The sequence below is a fragment of the Sitophilus oryzae genome, unplaced genomic scaffold, assembly GCF_002938485.1.
Source record: "Sitophilus oryzae breed Bouriz unplaced genomic scaffold, Soryzae_2.0 scaffold_801_pilon_pilon, whole genome shotgun sequence".
Taxonomy (NCBI): domain Eukaryota; kingdom Metazoa; phylum Arthropoda; class Insecta; order Coleoptera; family Curculionidae; genus Sitophilus; species Sitophilus oryzae.
Window position 1 is genome coordinate 2,798,221 of NW_022147419.1, and position 17,128 is coordinate 2,815,348.

Sequence of the window (17,128 nt, forward strand, 5' to 3'; positions counted from 1 at the left end):
GAAGATCATACTTCTTCAGCTAATGGTAAACTGCGATGGACACATTCCATCCAGTTCGAAAGAACCCAGTGCAGGAAATTTTTCTCGTTATAGTTCGGTTTTAATATGTTCTTTTGACAATAATAATGTTATTTAATAATGAATTTATACCCCACAACCGAAATATCATATTACTTCAGCTAATGGTAAACTGCTGATGGACACATTCCATCCAGTTCGACAGGACCCAGTCCAGGAAAGTTTTCTCGTTATAATTCGGTTTTAATATATCTTTTTGGTGATAATAATCTTATTTAATAATGAATTTATACCCCCCAACCGAAGAATCATACTTATTCAGCTAATGGTAAACTATTGAGGGACACATGTCATCCAGTTCAAAAGGACCTAGTCCATGAAAGTTTTTTCGTTATAATTCGATTTTAATATATTTTTTTTGATGGTAATAATGTTATTTAATAATAAATTTATAACCCACAATCGAAGAATCATACTTCTTCAGCTAGTGGTAAACTGCTGATGGACACATTCCATCCAGTTCGAAAGGACCCCGTCCAGGAAAGTTTTCTCGTTATAATTCGGTTTTAATATATTCTTTTGATTATAATAATGTTATTTAATAATGAATTTATACCCCACAACCGAAAAATCATACTTCTTCAGCTAATGGTAAACTGCTGATGGACACATTCCATCCAGTTCGAAAGGGTCCAGTCCAAGAAAGTTTTCTCGTTATAATTCGGTTTTAATATATTCTTTTGACGATAATAATGTTATTTAATAATGAATTTATACCCCACAACCGAAAAATCATACTTCTTCAGCTAATGGTAAATTGCTGATGGACACATTCCATCCAGTTCGGAAGGACCCTATCCAGGAAAGTTTTCTCGTTATAATTCGGTTTTAATATATATTTTTGATGAAAATAATGTTATTTAATAATGAATTTATACCCCACAACCGAAGAATCATACTTCTTCAGCTAATGGTAAACTGCTGATGGACACATTCCATCCAGTTCGAAAGGATCCAGTCCAGGAAAGTTTTCTCGATATAATTCGGCTTTAATATATTCTTTTGACGATGATAATGTTATTTAATAATGAATTTATACCCCACAACCGAAGAATCATACTTCTTCAGCTAATGGTAAACTGCGATGGACACATTCCATCCAGTTCGAAAGAACCCAGTGCAGGAAAGTTTTCTCGTTATAATTCGGTTTTAATATATTCTTTTGACGATAATAATGTTATTTAATAATGAATTTATACCCCACAATGGAAAAAGCATACTTCTTCAGCTAATGGCAAACTGCTGATGGACACATTCCATCCAGTTCGAAAGGACCCAGTCCAGGAAAGTTTTCTCGTTATAATTCGGTTTTAATATATCTTTTTAATGATAATAATCTTAACAACCGAAGAATCATACTTCTTCAGCTTATGGTATATTGCTGAGGGACACATGCCATCCAGTTCAAAAGGACCAAGTCCAGAAAAGTTTTCTCGTTATAACTCGGTTTTATTAATTTTTTTGATGATAATAATGTTATTTAATAATAAATTTATTACCCACAACCGAAGAATCATACTTCTTCAGCTAATGGTAAACTGCTGATGGACACATTCCATCCAGTTCGAAAGAACCCAGTCCAGGAAATGTTCTCGTTATAATTCGGTTTTAATATATTCTTTTGATGATAATAATGTTATTTAATAATGAATTTATACCCCACAGCAGAAGAATCATACTTCTTCACCTAATGGTAAACTGCTGATGGACACATGCCATCCAGTTCAAAAGGACCCAGTCCAGGAAAGTTTACTCGTTATAAGTCGGTTTTAACATATTCTTTTGATGATAATAATGTTACTTAATAATGAATTTATACCTCACAAACGAAGAATCATACTTCTTCAGCTAATGGTAAAGTGCTGATGGACACATTCCATCCAGTTCGAAAGAACCCTGTATACACTTTTTTTAAACAATTACTCAAAATGAAATTGCTACATTGTTGTTTCGAGCTCTATCAGACATTATCTAATGCAGTACCAAAATGAACTAAACGTTCTAGAACTCTGCTAGACGAAAGTTCTACGAACTCCTAGGATTTCCTATGTTCCGTAATCCGATGCACCACACGCTATACACATACAACTGGATAAATGTTTTTTAGGTTTTAATATTTTTCAGTTTTTTTTATTTAGTCTAGGAAGAGGTGCGTTTTTATGTGATACCAGCAAATATGCAAACATTGCAAACTTCTAGCTCTCTGCTACAAGATCTTTAATTTTTCTTTCTAAATTGACATTACTACTATTGTCCCACGTTCTCCGCAACGTCGTACCGAACCATCTACCGTTCGGATCACGTACCCGATGCGTCCGTCATTTGTCCGCATAACATCACGCGCCGCTCACATCATAGAGTGCCGCGGGTACGTATCGCGCCCCCGCATCTCCTTCTTTTGTTTCTCGCGTTTCAATTTTTTTTCGCGTCCGTTTCCGCCGTTCGTCACATTTTTTATCGTCTTTTGTTTTTTTCCCATCTCTCTTCATAGCGAACGTCGGTCGGTCGCAGCAGGTCACGGATTCTGTGGCGCTGGGGCAATTTTGGGGTATAGCGAGGTCAAAATAAATGGATAATGGAGAAATTTCGGGAGATTTTTGTCGTTTTGAGGGCTTTGTCGGTGAGGTAATAAAATAAAACGAGACCGTTAGGCATTCAAATGGTTAAATAGTCGCTTTGATGCCATTGAAAGTATTTCGGGTTGTTGAGATTAGTCCAAATATGGTGTTTTGATGTGGAGACTTTTACTATAGTCGCGGTAACTATTTGACATGGGATTCTTAAAATTTTTATAGCGATATCTCCGCGTCGCATATCTTAGTAGTATTGTAATACTGCTTAAAAAGTAGCAAAATAAGCGTTCGGCATTTAACGTTTTATGTAAAACTGGCAAGGTATTTTTCACAAATGAAGAAGGAAATTAAAGATAAAGGATTATACTATATCCATATTGCAGCACTTTTTGGTACAACTTCTTTATTTTTAAGATTTTGATGGTCAAACATCAACAAAATGTTCCTTATGTTTGGACTAAATTTTCTCGAAAATAAAGATTGAAGTTTTGTGATTACAGTGATATATAATTTATATGGTTTTGTAATAAATTGCTCGCTATTTTATGGCAAATGCTGAAGCTCTGCAAAGCTTAATCAAGCCTTAATCAAAGCACGTGTGTATGGAATTTTAGGTGTAGCTAAACATGACAGGATAAGCCTTAGGCAAATTTCTGAAATATTATATACTAGCATGTACCCGCGACTTCGTTCACGTCGAATTAATCATTTGTAATTTGTAATGGTGATATGATAAAGCAAAGCAAGAATTTCCATTAACATACAAACTGGAGCAGAATCGTGGTTAATCAATTACCTAATTTTTTGGAACACCCTGTATGATTTTTTACAAAAATTTCAAAATATGTAAAAAACAAAATAAATTATACGTGTCCAAGCGTTTTCCCGAAAGATTAACCGTTTTTTAAATAACAAATATTGTAATATTTGAGGGGCGTTTTCACCCTGTTGGAATTTGAGATTCGAGAAACCCCTCCTTATCGAACCTCTACACCCCACAGTCCATCCGTTTTCCAAAATCAGCTTTAAACGTCAAGCAGTTTAAGCAGAATCGTGATTACTCAATGGTTCTATTTTATGAAACACCTTGTATAAATTTTGAAAAAATTTTAAAATATGTAAAACAACAAAATAAAATATACGTGTTTGAGAGTTTTTCCGAAAAACTCACCGGATTTTAAATAAAATATATTCTAATATTTGAGGGGTGGTTTCACCCCCTTAGAATTCGAGTTTGGAAAAATCCCCTCTTATCGAACCTCTACACGCTAAAGTCAATCCGTTTTCCAAAAATTAGCTTTTTACGTCAAGCGCTTTAAGCATGATCGTGATTAATCAATGACCAGATTTTTCGAAACACCCTGTATACATTTTAAAAATCTTAAAAATATGTAAAAAAACAAAATAAAATATACGTGTTCAAGCGTTTTTTCGGAAACTTGATCGTTTTTAAATAAAAAATATGGTAATACTTGCGGGGTGGTTTCACCCCCTTGAACTGGGATTTCGAAAAATCCCTTTTATCGAACCACTACACCTTAGAATCAACCTGTATGCCAAAATTGAGCTTCTTACGTTGAGTGGTTTGAGCAGGACCGTGATTAATCAGTGAGTCACTTAAGAATTTTATATATTAGTATAGATTATTTGAGGGGCGTTTTCACCCTCTTGGAATTTGAGATTCGAGAAACCCTTCTTATCGAACCTCTACACCCCACAGTCAATCCGTCATTAAAAATCAGCTTTAAACGTCAAGCAGTTTAAGCAGAATCGTGATTACTCAATGACCATATTTTATGAAACACCCTGTATACATTTTTAAAAATCTTAAAATATGTAAAACAACAAAATAAAATAAACGTGTTTAAGAGTTTTCGGAAAACTCACCGGTTTTTAAATAAAAATATTCTAATATTTAAGGGGTGGTTTCACCCCTTAGAATTCGAGTTTCGAAAATTCTTTCTTATCGAACCTCTACACCCTAAAGTCAATCCGTTTTCCAAAATCAGCTTTTAAGTCAAGCGCTTTATGCAGGATCGTGATTAATCATTGACCAGATTTTTCGAAACACCCTGTACACATTTTTAAAAATCTTAAAATATGTAAAAAGAAAATAAAATATACGTGTTTAAGCGTTTTTCGGAAACTTGACCGTTTTTAAATAAAAAAATATTGTAATATTCCACCCCTTTTACCCCCCCTTAGGGATGAATTTTAAAAATCCTTTCTTATCTCACGTAAATATCATAAAAGGAACCCCTGTGCAAAATTTCAGCTTTCTAGGGTCAAGGGTTTGGTCTGGGCGTTGATGAGTCAGTATCAGTCAGGACAGTCAGATTTATATATATAGATATTTCCTGCGGCCATACATCCTCTTTACCCGATCCCTGAGAGCGTATAACCGAACAGTATAGGGGAAACTGGGGTAAGATGGCGATGCTAAGGGAAAAATCTAAATTAACTTTGAAAATATTTATTTTAAGAAACAATATTGAAACTACAAAACTACAAACATGTTTGCTATATTATATAGGTAACAAAAATCACATAAACTAAATCATTTTTTCTAAAAAAGCAAAAACAAAAAACAAGTCAATTTAGTCAACTTACCCCATATAACGGGTAAGATGACGAACACATTGGGGTAAGATGACTTAAATGCAAAAATCGCAATAAAAATCGCCATCTTCAAAAGAAGAACACTCCTCGTGCCACCACAACGAACAAGATGAACATTGGATCCAATTTTCAATTGGAGGATCTGTATATAATTCATTACATCCCGGACACATGTAGTGACTTCCATCAGATGTCTTCTGATTATTAGAATTAAGACCACTTGGGCCAGCCTTATCGTAGTCACGTATGGGTCCTTGACGTTTTTTTCTTTTCTCTGCTCTCTTTTCCTTTACCTCATTTGTTTTGTCTCTCATAGCCTTTTTTTCCAATCTTAATTTTCTTTTCATCTCTTTTTCTGCTTGTTCATTTTGTTTTATTTCCAAAGCTTCCTTTACAGGCGTGCTACTAATAATTGAGGCAGACATTTTTTTTCGAGTTATGGATGCGCTTTCGGCTGTGGGTATTGGCCTAATTTGTTTCAAAGCTTTTTGGTTATCTTCAAATAATTTTCGCTTAGTGCTTTCTAATTTGTCTTCAACTAATTCCTTAGCTGTAATTAATCCACGACTGTTTTGCATTGGTGTTTGGTTCAGTTTTATTTTTTTTGCCAGGATAGATAAAGGAAAGTCTTCATCAGAATCTGACTGTATGTCAATGGTTAAAGGAGTGGTTGTGGATTTTCTCTTTCTTGGTGATGGTGATGCAAAGTCTTCGTCTGGATTATCGCGTTCTGTCGTTCTTGCAGCAGCAAAATCTTTGTCATCGAAAATTAGGGGATTAAATGGTTCGATGCCGCATGCTTTAAACCCTTTTACAGCATTACTTACTGTAGCAGCTTTACAGTAAGCTTCGGCAAATAACGGACCGATATTTCTGTCAGAAATTACTACTCCAGGATGATTGACCAGAAAAGCATCACACACTTGATTGTAGTAGGTTTTTAGGGGGCCGAAAAAAGAAACCTCTAATGGTTGTAATTTATGCGTTGTGTGAGGGGGAAATCCCACCAGAATAATTCCATGTTCTCTACAGAAGTTTATCCCTGGAAGTGAAATGTGTGAGCTATGGTTGTCGACCAATAACAACACTGGGTCATCAACGGAAGGCTTTGCGTATCTAACAAAATGTTTTAGATATGCCAGGAAACTATCAGCCGTCATCCATCCGGAACTTTGTGCCGTTGCTTGCGATCCAGGTGGGCAGCCATTTAACAGTTCAGGTTTCATTCGTTGACGAGCGAATACGAAATAAGGCGGAACATAAGAACCTACAGCATTCATAGAACAAACTAAAGTGGTTGTGCGGCCTCTTTCGGCGGATACAATTTTGGCTACTCGACGTTGTCCTTTAGGCGTTAAAATTTTTGGTAGTTTCGTTGGCACTGTAGATAGACCGGATTCGTCGGCATTATAGATGCGATCAGGAGTAAAATTATATTTTTCTTTAACCTCTCTAAGGATAGAAAAAAAAATTTCAACTGAGACTTTGTTGAATCCTCTAAGACGAGCAAACAGATGTGGCTTCTGGGTTTTCAGGCTAAGACGGTTGTTATTGCTTTAAAACCCGTTAAACCAATCAACTCCTGCTGTTTTGGTTTCGCGATTAAATCTGTGTTGTATTTTGTTTTCCTCGGCAAATTGAAAAGCTAATTTTCGCACTTGAACTGAAGTCATTCCAAGGCCACGGCTATTGCATTCTGTGATATATTGAACAAATTCTGCAGTCTGTTGAGGTGTAAAAGTTTGATTAAATCGACCCGCATGATGTGGAAGTTCTTCTCCTGTAAGTTGCTTTTTTCGGCATCGCCTCAGCGTTGGCTCAGGAATGTTGTATCTAATAGCTGCCGCATTACAAGATAAGGTACCTTGTTCGACAGCTTGCAGCGCTAACCTACGGGATTCCTCATCCCATTTTCTACGGTTGGTCTTTCGTTTGTAATTTCTCGGCATCCTGTAATGAAAACAATATTATAGTAATGATATTTATGACGCTAAAAGGTATAACACATATTTATGGGGCAAAATGACGATCTTGGGGCAAGATGACGATGTCGTCATCTTACCCCCGCCATCTTACCCCCATGCACACATAACCTTATTTATTTATTTCTAAGTTGAAACAAAAAAATATCAATACATTCAAGCATTGGTTGTTTACTCTTAATATCAGGATATTATTTGTAAAAATATTGAAAATCGTACTTACTCATTAACAAGCACAACTACTAAAAACTTTAGCCAAAATATTATAACAACCGTTGAGAAAAACAATTCGGGCACGTGTGCGTTAAACTACAAACTGCTGCGACAAATGGCCGTCTTTTCTTAATACCGCATGCAACGCTTTAGATGTTGCCAAATTTACAAATCAAAATATTTATTTATAATGGAAAATTTTGGCATTAATCATCTTACCCCAATCGTCATCTTACCCCAGTTTCTCCTACAGCGTAATAGACTCATAATGGACTAGAGTAGACAGTGCCGGATTAAGGTCCTAGGGGGCCCGGGGCTATAGGCTACCCTTGGGGCCCCCAGGTCGGACTAATTTTTCCTCATTGCTGTTATTTTCACTTAAACTAATATTGCTTGAAGTTGAACAGGAAGGCAGTTGTTCATGATCTTGATTTTTATTCAACTCAGAATTTGACGTTAAAGGGGTTTCGCAAATACTAAAAAGTCTGTTACTTTAGTCAATTTTAAAATCTTAAAATATGTAAAACAACATTATTAAAGTTTTCTTTAGTTTTTCTTCTTGAATCTGAAATTAATTTTAAAATATCCCTAAGTTTTCGTAGATTTAAAATACAGGGTGTTCCGAAACTATTGTATCAAAATTTAAAGGTAGGTAGATCTCGCCAAAACTGATGGTCGGAAATGCGTCGTTTTCAAAATACAGGGTGTTAAACTTTCAAGAAAAAAAAATCGATCTTTTTAACATCTATTACACCACTGTATACCACCCTACGGTACTTAAACAACCCTTATTGAATTGAATATTATTACAACCGCTTTCGCTTAAAAAAATAAAACCATTCGGCATTTTCATACATGACCAAATCATAAAAAATGGTAATGTAAATTTTAATGGTAAAACTTGAAAAACGACAATTTAGGTTTTTGGGCATTTTAGTTCGTAGTATGTTCATAGAAAGAAGTTTTGGAAAATAAAAAATCTTTTTAAACTTAAATTTGCCGTTTTACAAATTTTGCCATTAAAATTTATGATAACATTTTAGCGATTTGGTCATGCATGAAAATGGCTTTTTATTTTTTACGCGGAAACGGTGCGTCGGACAAAAAAGCCAAGAAATAAAAATATGTTGTAAATCGAATGGGTATTTCAAAATAATATTAATTTTATTTAAAAAGTAGTGGCGTACCATTCAACGCGAATTGCATTAGAGACTTCAAACTCTACAGATATAAAAAGACTCAAAAGACCTTTAAAACAAGGTATCACTCGACCCCTCTATTCCATTTAAAATTTTAAGGGTGATAGCTACCCCTGTCAAGCTGGGTGCAAGCAAAGAGAGTGCAAATACCAAAAAAAATAAGCCTCCCTGAAAAACAAAATCGACGTGTCCGAGCACTTTTCGAATTATTTATTTACAAACAAGAAACCCGGGGTGGAAAGTGGGCCACCCTGTATAGATTTTTTCTTAAAAGTTTAACACCTATTTTGAAAACGATGCACTTACGACCATTAGTATCCCATTTCAAAATATTTTGGCGAGATCTGCCAATCCTTACATTTTGGCATAATAGTTTCGGAACACACTGTATATTATTGAAAAATGTTGCTTAAAATAAGGCTTAAAACTCTTAAAACATCAATATCTCTGATTAATACGAGTATTGTTTAGCAATTTTCAAAATTGAGTAGTTCTCGAATTTTTTTTTATATTTTATGAGCATACGGGAATTCCTTTTTCATTTTTCATAAAGTTTATTTTTAAAAAAGGAATAGTATTTTATGGCCTCTATGACGAGAGACTTTTTTGTTTTTCAATCTGTTTGTCTTTTATCTTTTGTAAGCGGCCCAGAGAAAGTAGGTACCTATAATATATTAATGCGCTTATTTTTAAAAGAAAAAACTTAAGAAAGTTATTGTAAATTTAATTGTTAATACCAAAGTTATTATATAAATGATCATATCCAGTAAATGCGTAATAAGGCTAAAACTGATTCCTACCTTACGTTTAGCAGACCCACTAAGATATTTTCTGCTACTTGACATTTTTTAAAATACTGGTATACACTACACAATTCAAAAACGTATTATTGTTCTTGTTTTCTTAAATCTATTATTCACAATCACTTACTTCATAGATGTGCTATGCAAAATAACTAATCAAATAGAATAAAATAGAGGAATCTAATCTGAGTAATTCCCTAGCGCTTTTCGGCTTTCGGTAATCCATCCATCCAGAAAAATTTAAAAAGAAGAACGAGCCATTGTCTATGCAGCACTCTTTAATATTTTTTTTTGGGAAAGTGTTTTGCCGCCCAAAAGAAAAGAAAAGAGTCTGTTTTTGACATTATGAGAATGACAAGTTGGCTGTTGCAATATATTTAATAAGACTAAATATATTTCTGTTGCATTGTTGCAGATGTTCCAGGCTGGATTTTATTTTTTATTGTTTTAAAATACAGTTTTAGTTACTTTTATAATAAATTGAAGATTTATAACAATATGTGACGAAAAATCGGTTTTTGTTACAAATCGGTATTTTTCGTAATATATGTACATTTTCATTTAACTAATCTCGATTTAACTCTATGAATCTCGATTTTAAATTCTCCTAATTTGGGGGCCCCTCTCAATGACGGGGCCTGGGGCTATAGTCCCCATAGCCCCCCCCCTTAATCCAGGGATGAGAGTAGATATAATGAGTGATAACAAAATCGTTGGACAAAAAAATATTTCATTACTTTTTATCGAGAAGAAATTTGTAGCTTGGACACAATCAAATTTACATTTACCATTAAAAGATTTTTTTTACAAGTCCCATTAAAAGATAGAACAATAAATAGCACCGTGTATATGATTCGGCAATACTGCGTCGGACATCTGTAGCTCCTAAAATAAAAATAAAAAACTTGGGAATTTTGCTAAAGTGCAGACCTAAAGTATGTACTAGGATGTATTTCATGAAAATATTTTAACTTCTATAGAGTGGCTCAAAAATGGTAAATTAGGGTGATTTTTTTAATGGTACACCCTGTATATAATTGCATTTTTGGCTTCCTTTCAGATCACTTTACATTAATACTTTTAATTATAATTCACTTCTAATAATTACTTAATCATAAGATATCATTAAATATATTTCGATAGTTTCAGAGATATTAATAAATAAATAAAAATGTATTTTTTCAACCTGCCTTAAAAAAATTATTGCAAATACAAAAGTGTCCTGAAATGAAAACTATATTAGGTATTTACTTTAGATGGTCTGTACTTACTTTGCTATAAATATGGTAATTGAATATCATACAGGATATTCAATCGCAATTTCTCAGGTATCGAATAGTCAAACAATGTGGATAAAATGATGAAAAATGTCAATGTTACGGGAATTTCATAACCTATTGTTGAGTTATGTCAAGCTATTTTTCTATGGATATGTCATGTATTCTTATTATTGCCACGCCCTTTCTTAATCTGAAGTTCAATAAAACACAAGTTTACTTAATGCAGAATGAGTTACATAGAGGCCACTAGCTTTTTAATTTTAACAGCCGGGTGGTCGGGGTTCAAAGATATTAATAAAAGGGCGCCACGAGATTATACTCTATGAACTCGGCATAAAAGATGTAACTATTAAGTAGACTTCAACACTAACCTCGAACTGTTGAGTGCAACTATCATGAACTTCAAATATTCTATAACTATTTGTACTTAAGTGACTCTAACATAACTATGAGACTAGACTGTAAATAATACTACTAAAAATATTTAAGCAATTTATTAAAATATTAAAAGTTAATATCTAAAGAAATGGAAATGAATGAACGTTGAAAAGTAGAATAAAATTTAAATCAAGAAAACTAACTAAAAGTATGACGTCATAATCCCCCTTACTTAAACTAAGTACAATATCCTGGGTGGATTACAAATATCAAACTAAATCTAAACTAAAATTGTACAGTCTTACTCTACTCGATGTGATATTCAAAACTTCCTCCGGCTGAGCTACGGCGTATAGCTACAGGGTTGCTACGGCGGTGTACAGCAGCTCGGGGTACTGTCACTGGAGCCCTTCAGCAAATGTACAGGCAGGTGTAGGACTTCAAAAGGTGAACATAAAAACCCTAAATAACATTGGTTGTCTTAGAAAAGAGCCTCAATTATAGAACAAGGACTAGCACAACGTGTAGGAGTTAATAAAGGTAATAAAGAAGGACTAATCAAGAAGAACTTTACCTCAACGAGGGTTTATGATGTCCAACGGGTAACTCTACACACCGGCAACAGGAACGGATGGAATTCTGGACTTGTTCTAATGCTGTACAGATTTGGATCAGGTCTTCTTGCTCTACAATTACGAACAACCAAATAAGACTTAAGAAAGATAACACTCAACTAATCTTTCTACACCACGTGGGCGTGAAAAGTCTGAAAACCAGTCAACAATACGAATAAAAATCAGTTGAGCATTGACTTAGAATAGGCAGAAGAATTATAGCATACCTTGGAACTATTCGGGGACTTTTTGGGCACGTGGAATCGGGATATCGGTCGGAAAAATTTGGCTATTTAATCCCTTACGGAAATTGGTCGGTGGTCCATGTAAACTCAACAAAATCCAACCACGTCTCTGACCAAATGTGTTTCGGAAGCCTTAATCCTTCATTACGAAGACCTGCTATTCACCAACAGGGAATGCTTAACGAAACGGCAGCCAGTTCTTCACGACGATATTCTGACAGTGGATACACAAGAAGTGATGCAAGGATTCGATTTCCTTCACAAATCAGATTTCTACAGGAAATCTCCCTCAGGATATAGATAGAGAACTATATATCTTGACTAGTCCAACTCACAAAAAGGCATAAATAAAAATGATGTTTTCTCCTCAGCCATATTCCATATCCACATCAATGAACGAACTAAACTCAGAAATTCCACAATTAAAAGAACGAATTGCACACTGCGATCCACATCAAAAATAACCAATTTAACTACGAAATTTGATCTGATAATTATAAAATTTCAATAACCGAAACAAAGGATAAATAAATCTAAAAACATCTGATTTGATCTGACAGTGACAAGTGACAAGTGATGACCAAAGATATAGAGAGATGGACAAAAAGCCTCCTGCTGGTCGGCATCAGTGACAATAATGTGCAGCTGCAGCGCGGTGTATATCGGGTTGCATAATTGTAAAATTTAAATAAAATAATATTTAACAATAAAATTGTAGTAAACATGATGCAAAAATAATAGTTTTTTGCGATAATTCATAAGCTAGCATTCGGAGGTCGTAGCGAGGAAATTTGACTGTTACATTATACGAGGGAAATGTTGAAGACCACACCAGGCATTTTCGATGTTTTGAACAATATTTATAGCTGCCAAGTCGTAAATTATCAATTACTTATTGAGGAATTTATAGAAGAATATAGCGATTTTGAATCGCTTAAGGCAATGGGTAAAGAGTAACGACGCTAAGCGCGTCAAATGAGAATACTAGTGATGGGTTGTTATTTAACTATCTGTTATTTTATAACAATTATTTATAAATAACATAACGCAACCGTTACTACTTCTAAAAAATAACAGATATAAAATAACGACACGTAGAGATCGGCCGCTCGTAAAACGAAAAACGTAGTCGGCGCTCTGCACCGTCACGAAATTCTATGCTACTCGAAGCAATTCCAAAAAACAACTAGTATGGATGGAAAACATGTTATTTCGTCAACCATCCATACAGGCGGCGAGACAACGGACAACGGAGTGGGGAATGCGCTACGGCGAACGTAGCTGCTTCGGTCGATACCGCTTAAAAATAATAGGATATAAAAGAAGCAGGTTTTGAAACAGTTGCGGGCATAACGCCTGGCGGTCGAGATAACAGGTGGGAAAGGAAAGCTGCTGCATCGGTCGATTGTCGATGGAGCTCGCAACGGGTTGGAGAAGCAGTCATTTTAGATACGTTGTTTTCAACCTGTTACGAGAGCATAACAGGGCGGTGGTCGAGATAATCGGAGTGGGAAAGGAACGCTGCTGCATCGGTCGATTGTCGATGGAGGTTCGAAACAGTTTGGAGAATAACGCATCAGTTATTTTAGATAGTACATTGTTTTTCAACCTGTTACGAGCATAACGGGCGGAGTTCGAGATATTATGGCGCTGTATGTTTCAGTACTTACTTATTAAGTTTCAATATTTAGGTATTTATTTATTCTGAAAGATTTTCAGAATAATATTTTAAATTTTTTAAAAATGTATACAGGGTGTTTTGAAAAATCTGGTCATTGATTAATCACGATCCTGCTTAAAGCCCTTGACGTAAAAAGCTGATTTTTGGTAAACGGATTGACTTTAGGGTGTAGAGGTTCGATAAGAAGGGATTTTTCGAAACTCGAATTCTAAGGGGGGTGAAACTACCCTCTAATATTAGAATATATTTTATTTAAAAACCGGTGAGTTTTTCGGAAAAACTTTTAAAACACGTATATTTTATTATGTTGTTTTACATATATTCAGATTTTTAAAAAATATATACAGGGTGTTTCATAAAATATGACCATTGAGTAATCACTATTCTGCTTAAACTGATTGACGTTTAAAGCTGATTTTTGGCAAACGGATTGACTGTGGGGTTCAGGTTCGATAAGGAGGGGTTTCTCAAATCTCAAATTCCAACAGGGTGAAAACACCCCTCAAATATTACAATATTTGTTATTTAAAAACAGTTAGTCTTTTCGGGAAACGCCTGGACACGCATAATTTATTTTGTTTTTTTATATTTTGACATTTTTTCAAAAATCATACAGGGTGTTCCAAAAAGTTGAGTAATTGATTAACCACGATTCTGCTTAAACTGCTCGATGTTTAAAGCTTATTTTTGGCACATGTGAGAAAATTTTATCCAGTCTGTATGTTAATGGAAATTCTTGTTTTGCTTTATCATCACCATTAGAAATTATTAATTCGACACGAACGAAGTCGCGGGTACACGCTAGTTTAAGTGTAAAATAAATTCGAACTCTAGTGTGTAGTTGGTTTACTTATGAAGAATATACTACACATTTTCTTATATTGTTATTTTTTGACCGCAAATGGTAAAATCAACTAGAGCTTCTCGCCCGTCGAGTAAGATGCACCCTGTACACTGCTACTCAATTCCAGGATCTACGCGGATCGAGGGGCAGGGCGTAGGTAGATCGCAATATGTAGGTATAGACGAGTGGCGGAATTTTGGCTTTTTATATCGCAATTTGTAAACAGCACTTATTTGTAAACAACCACCGTTTTTTAGAGGTATTTTAGATAACAATCGATATTTAGAAATGTTTTGACACCCTGGAAATACTACCAATGAGCACGTCATCGTTGCAACTTTCAACTGCGTTAATACGCCTGGCGGTGACCGCCTCATACTTTCAGATATTTAGCAGTAAAATAAAGAAACCTGTTATTTTTAAGCTGTTTTTTATAAATAACTATAACAGTTATCTAAAAATAACAGTTTTGCCCATCACTAGAGAATACCCAGATCGGTAGTTAAGTGCGCGCTAAGCGTACGCTGAGCGTTTAAGAGCGCTTAGCGTTTTCTAAATTTTTTCCAAGTGTCCGCCACTGATCTATATCGAGAGTTATAGTAGGTGGGCCGATTTTTTACGCCCCGGATGCGCCACTGGAATCCGCACAAGACCGACAGCGACCAGGGCGACGGGCATCGCGAGCGACTTAAATTAAAATAGTTGAAATTCGCTGAAATATTCATCACCCCGTGCACGAGGTACAAGCGGCGAGAATGCGGCGACATATTTTTTCCCGGGGACCGTTTTCGAGGAATTTAGGGCCAAGACGGTGCGGCGGCATACATTCGTACGGCCGCATGTATATAGATGGCGCTGGTTTTTGTCCCTTCGCGATTTATTTCACTTTAATATCCCGTTTTTATAGTGAGTTGGTCAATGAACGGGGACTGGAGCTGGGGACTTTGGGCTATGTATGAATTTTTCATTTGAATGCAACATCTGAGTTAAATAGCACTGCTTTTTTTTGGTCAATACTTTTCTCTTTTTATATATTATGTTATTCTACATTTGTGACATTGTTACGAGAACTTTTTAATTCGTCAATCTAGCCGTCCAAGGTATCTTCAGGATTCTGCGAATAGCCACATCTCAAAAGCCTCCAATTTGTTGATGGTAGCTGCTTTCAATGTCCAACCTTCCATACCATAAAGGAGCACCGACCACACATAACACTTTACGAATCTTAATCTAAGGCTAAGGTCAAAATCAGAACAGACAAGTACTTTTGAAACCTCAAGAATGCCTTCCGAGCTTGTTCGATGCGACATTTAATTTCCTTGTCTGATGTCCAATCTTCGGAGAGCCAGATGACTAAGTACTTAAATTTATCTACTCTTTCTATGGGCCTTAAGTTAAATGTTAAGATGGAGTTTATAAACACATCTGGGTTTCTGGATATTATCATATATTTCGTTTTCTTGATGTTGATGTTTAAACCCATTGCTTTGCTCTGTTCTCCTACCTTGTTGACCAGTTGTTGTAGGTCGTGTATATTGTCTGTAATTAAGACCCTATTGTCGGCATAGCGGATATTATTAATCCACACTCCATTAACTTTGACTCCCATTTTCACGTCCTCCAAAGCCTCTTGGAAAATAGCTTCTGAGTATAAATTAAATAGGAGTGGAGAAAGCACGCAATCCTGTCGCACCCCCCCATTCTAACTTGTATGGGATTGGACATGGTATCGGACAATTTTATTTGTGCTGTTTGGTTCCACTATAACCAGTGGTGGACTAAGGGGGGGGGGCGGAAGGGGCGGTCCGCCCCGGGCGTCGTCTTTTAGGGGGCCTCCGAAACTTAATAAGTAATTTTTTATTCAGTAGTTATAAAGCAGTTTGAAGGTGGAGTATGCAAACCATACGTATACGCCAACTGTAAACAGTATAAATGGAAGCAGATATTTACTTAATTATCAATTATCAGGCTCCAGTAATTGTCAATGGCATTTTCTATTTAGGAAATTAAATCAAGAGGTAATTTTCTTTGTTTAAAGTATCGAATAATTATTATTTTTTATATATTTTGAGACTGAATTTATTTATTTTAGTTTTTAAGTTATTTTTCAATGGTTTCATTATTTATTTTTACTGAATAAACATTTTAAATTACAACCAATGCACAGCATAACTTGTATTCTAGCCTCATTACTGATGATGAGCAATGAAGTCTTTAGTATAAAGGGGGCCACGGGCCTGAGATAGCGAAGGGCCCTCGGATCTTGGAGGACTTACAAAGTTATATTTTGTCGCAGTATTATTTCCCTGGAAGCATTTTTAAGAAAAAAATATTTAAAATTTTTGGACGAAAAAAACTACTTGTCAAAAAAATTTGTACAGCCTATAAGTCAAATTTAGTGATTATCACAGCCCCTGTGACATAAAGGAAAGACATGTGGCTATCTATTTCAAAAATTAAATTGTTCAAATGTCATATAATAATGGCCGTAGCTGTCATGGAATTGAGCGATTAAAAATTTACCATAAATATTTTTGTTTCAAATGGAAACCCATTTTATTTATTTCTCTAGTGAAAAAGTTTTTTCCAATTCGTTACGTTTTAACTAGACATATTCTA

General features: G+C 35.2%; 1 protein-coding gene across 1 annotated transcript in view; it reads right to left on the reverse strand.

The window, feature by feature from the left end:
- LOC115888559 overlaps positions 1-17,128 on the reverse strand; it is a 123,411-nt gene that overhangs the window by 22,621 nt on the left and 83,662 nt on the right. The window contains exons 3-4 of the mRNA XM_030908311.1: positions 6,834-7,220; positions 5,666-6,722 (exon numbers count right to left, since the gene is read on the reverse strand). Of these exons, the coding sequence (XP_030764171.1) occupies positions 5,666-6,722; positions 6,834-7,220 (1,444 nt within the window). The remainder of the gene's footprint in view (positions 1-5,665; positions 6,723-6,833; positions 7,221-17,128) is intronic.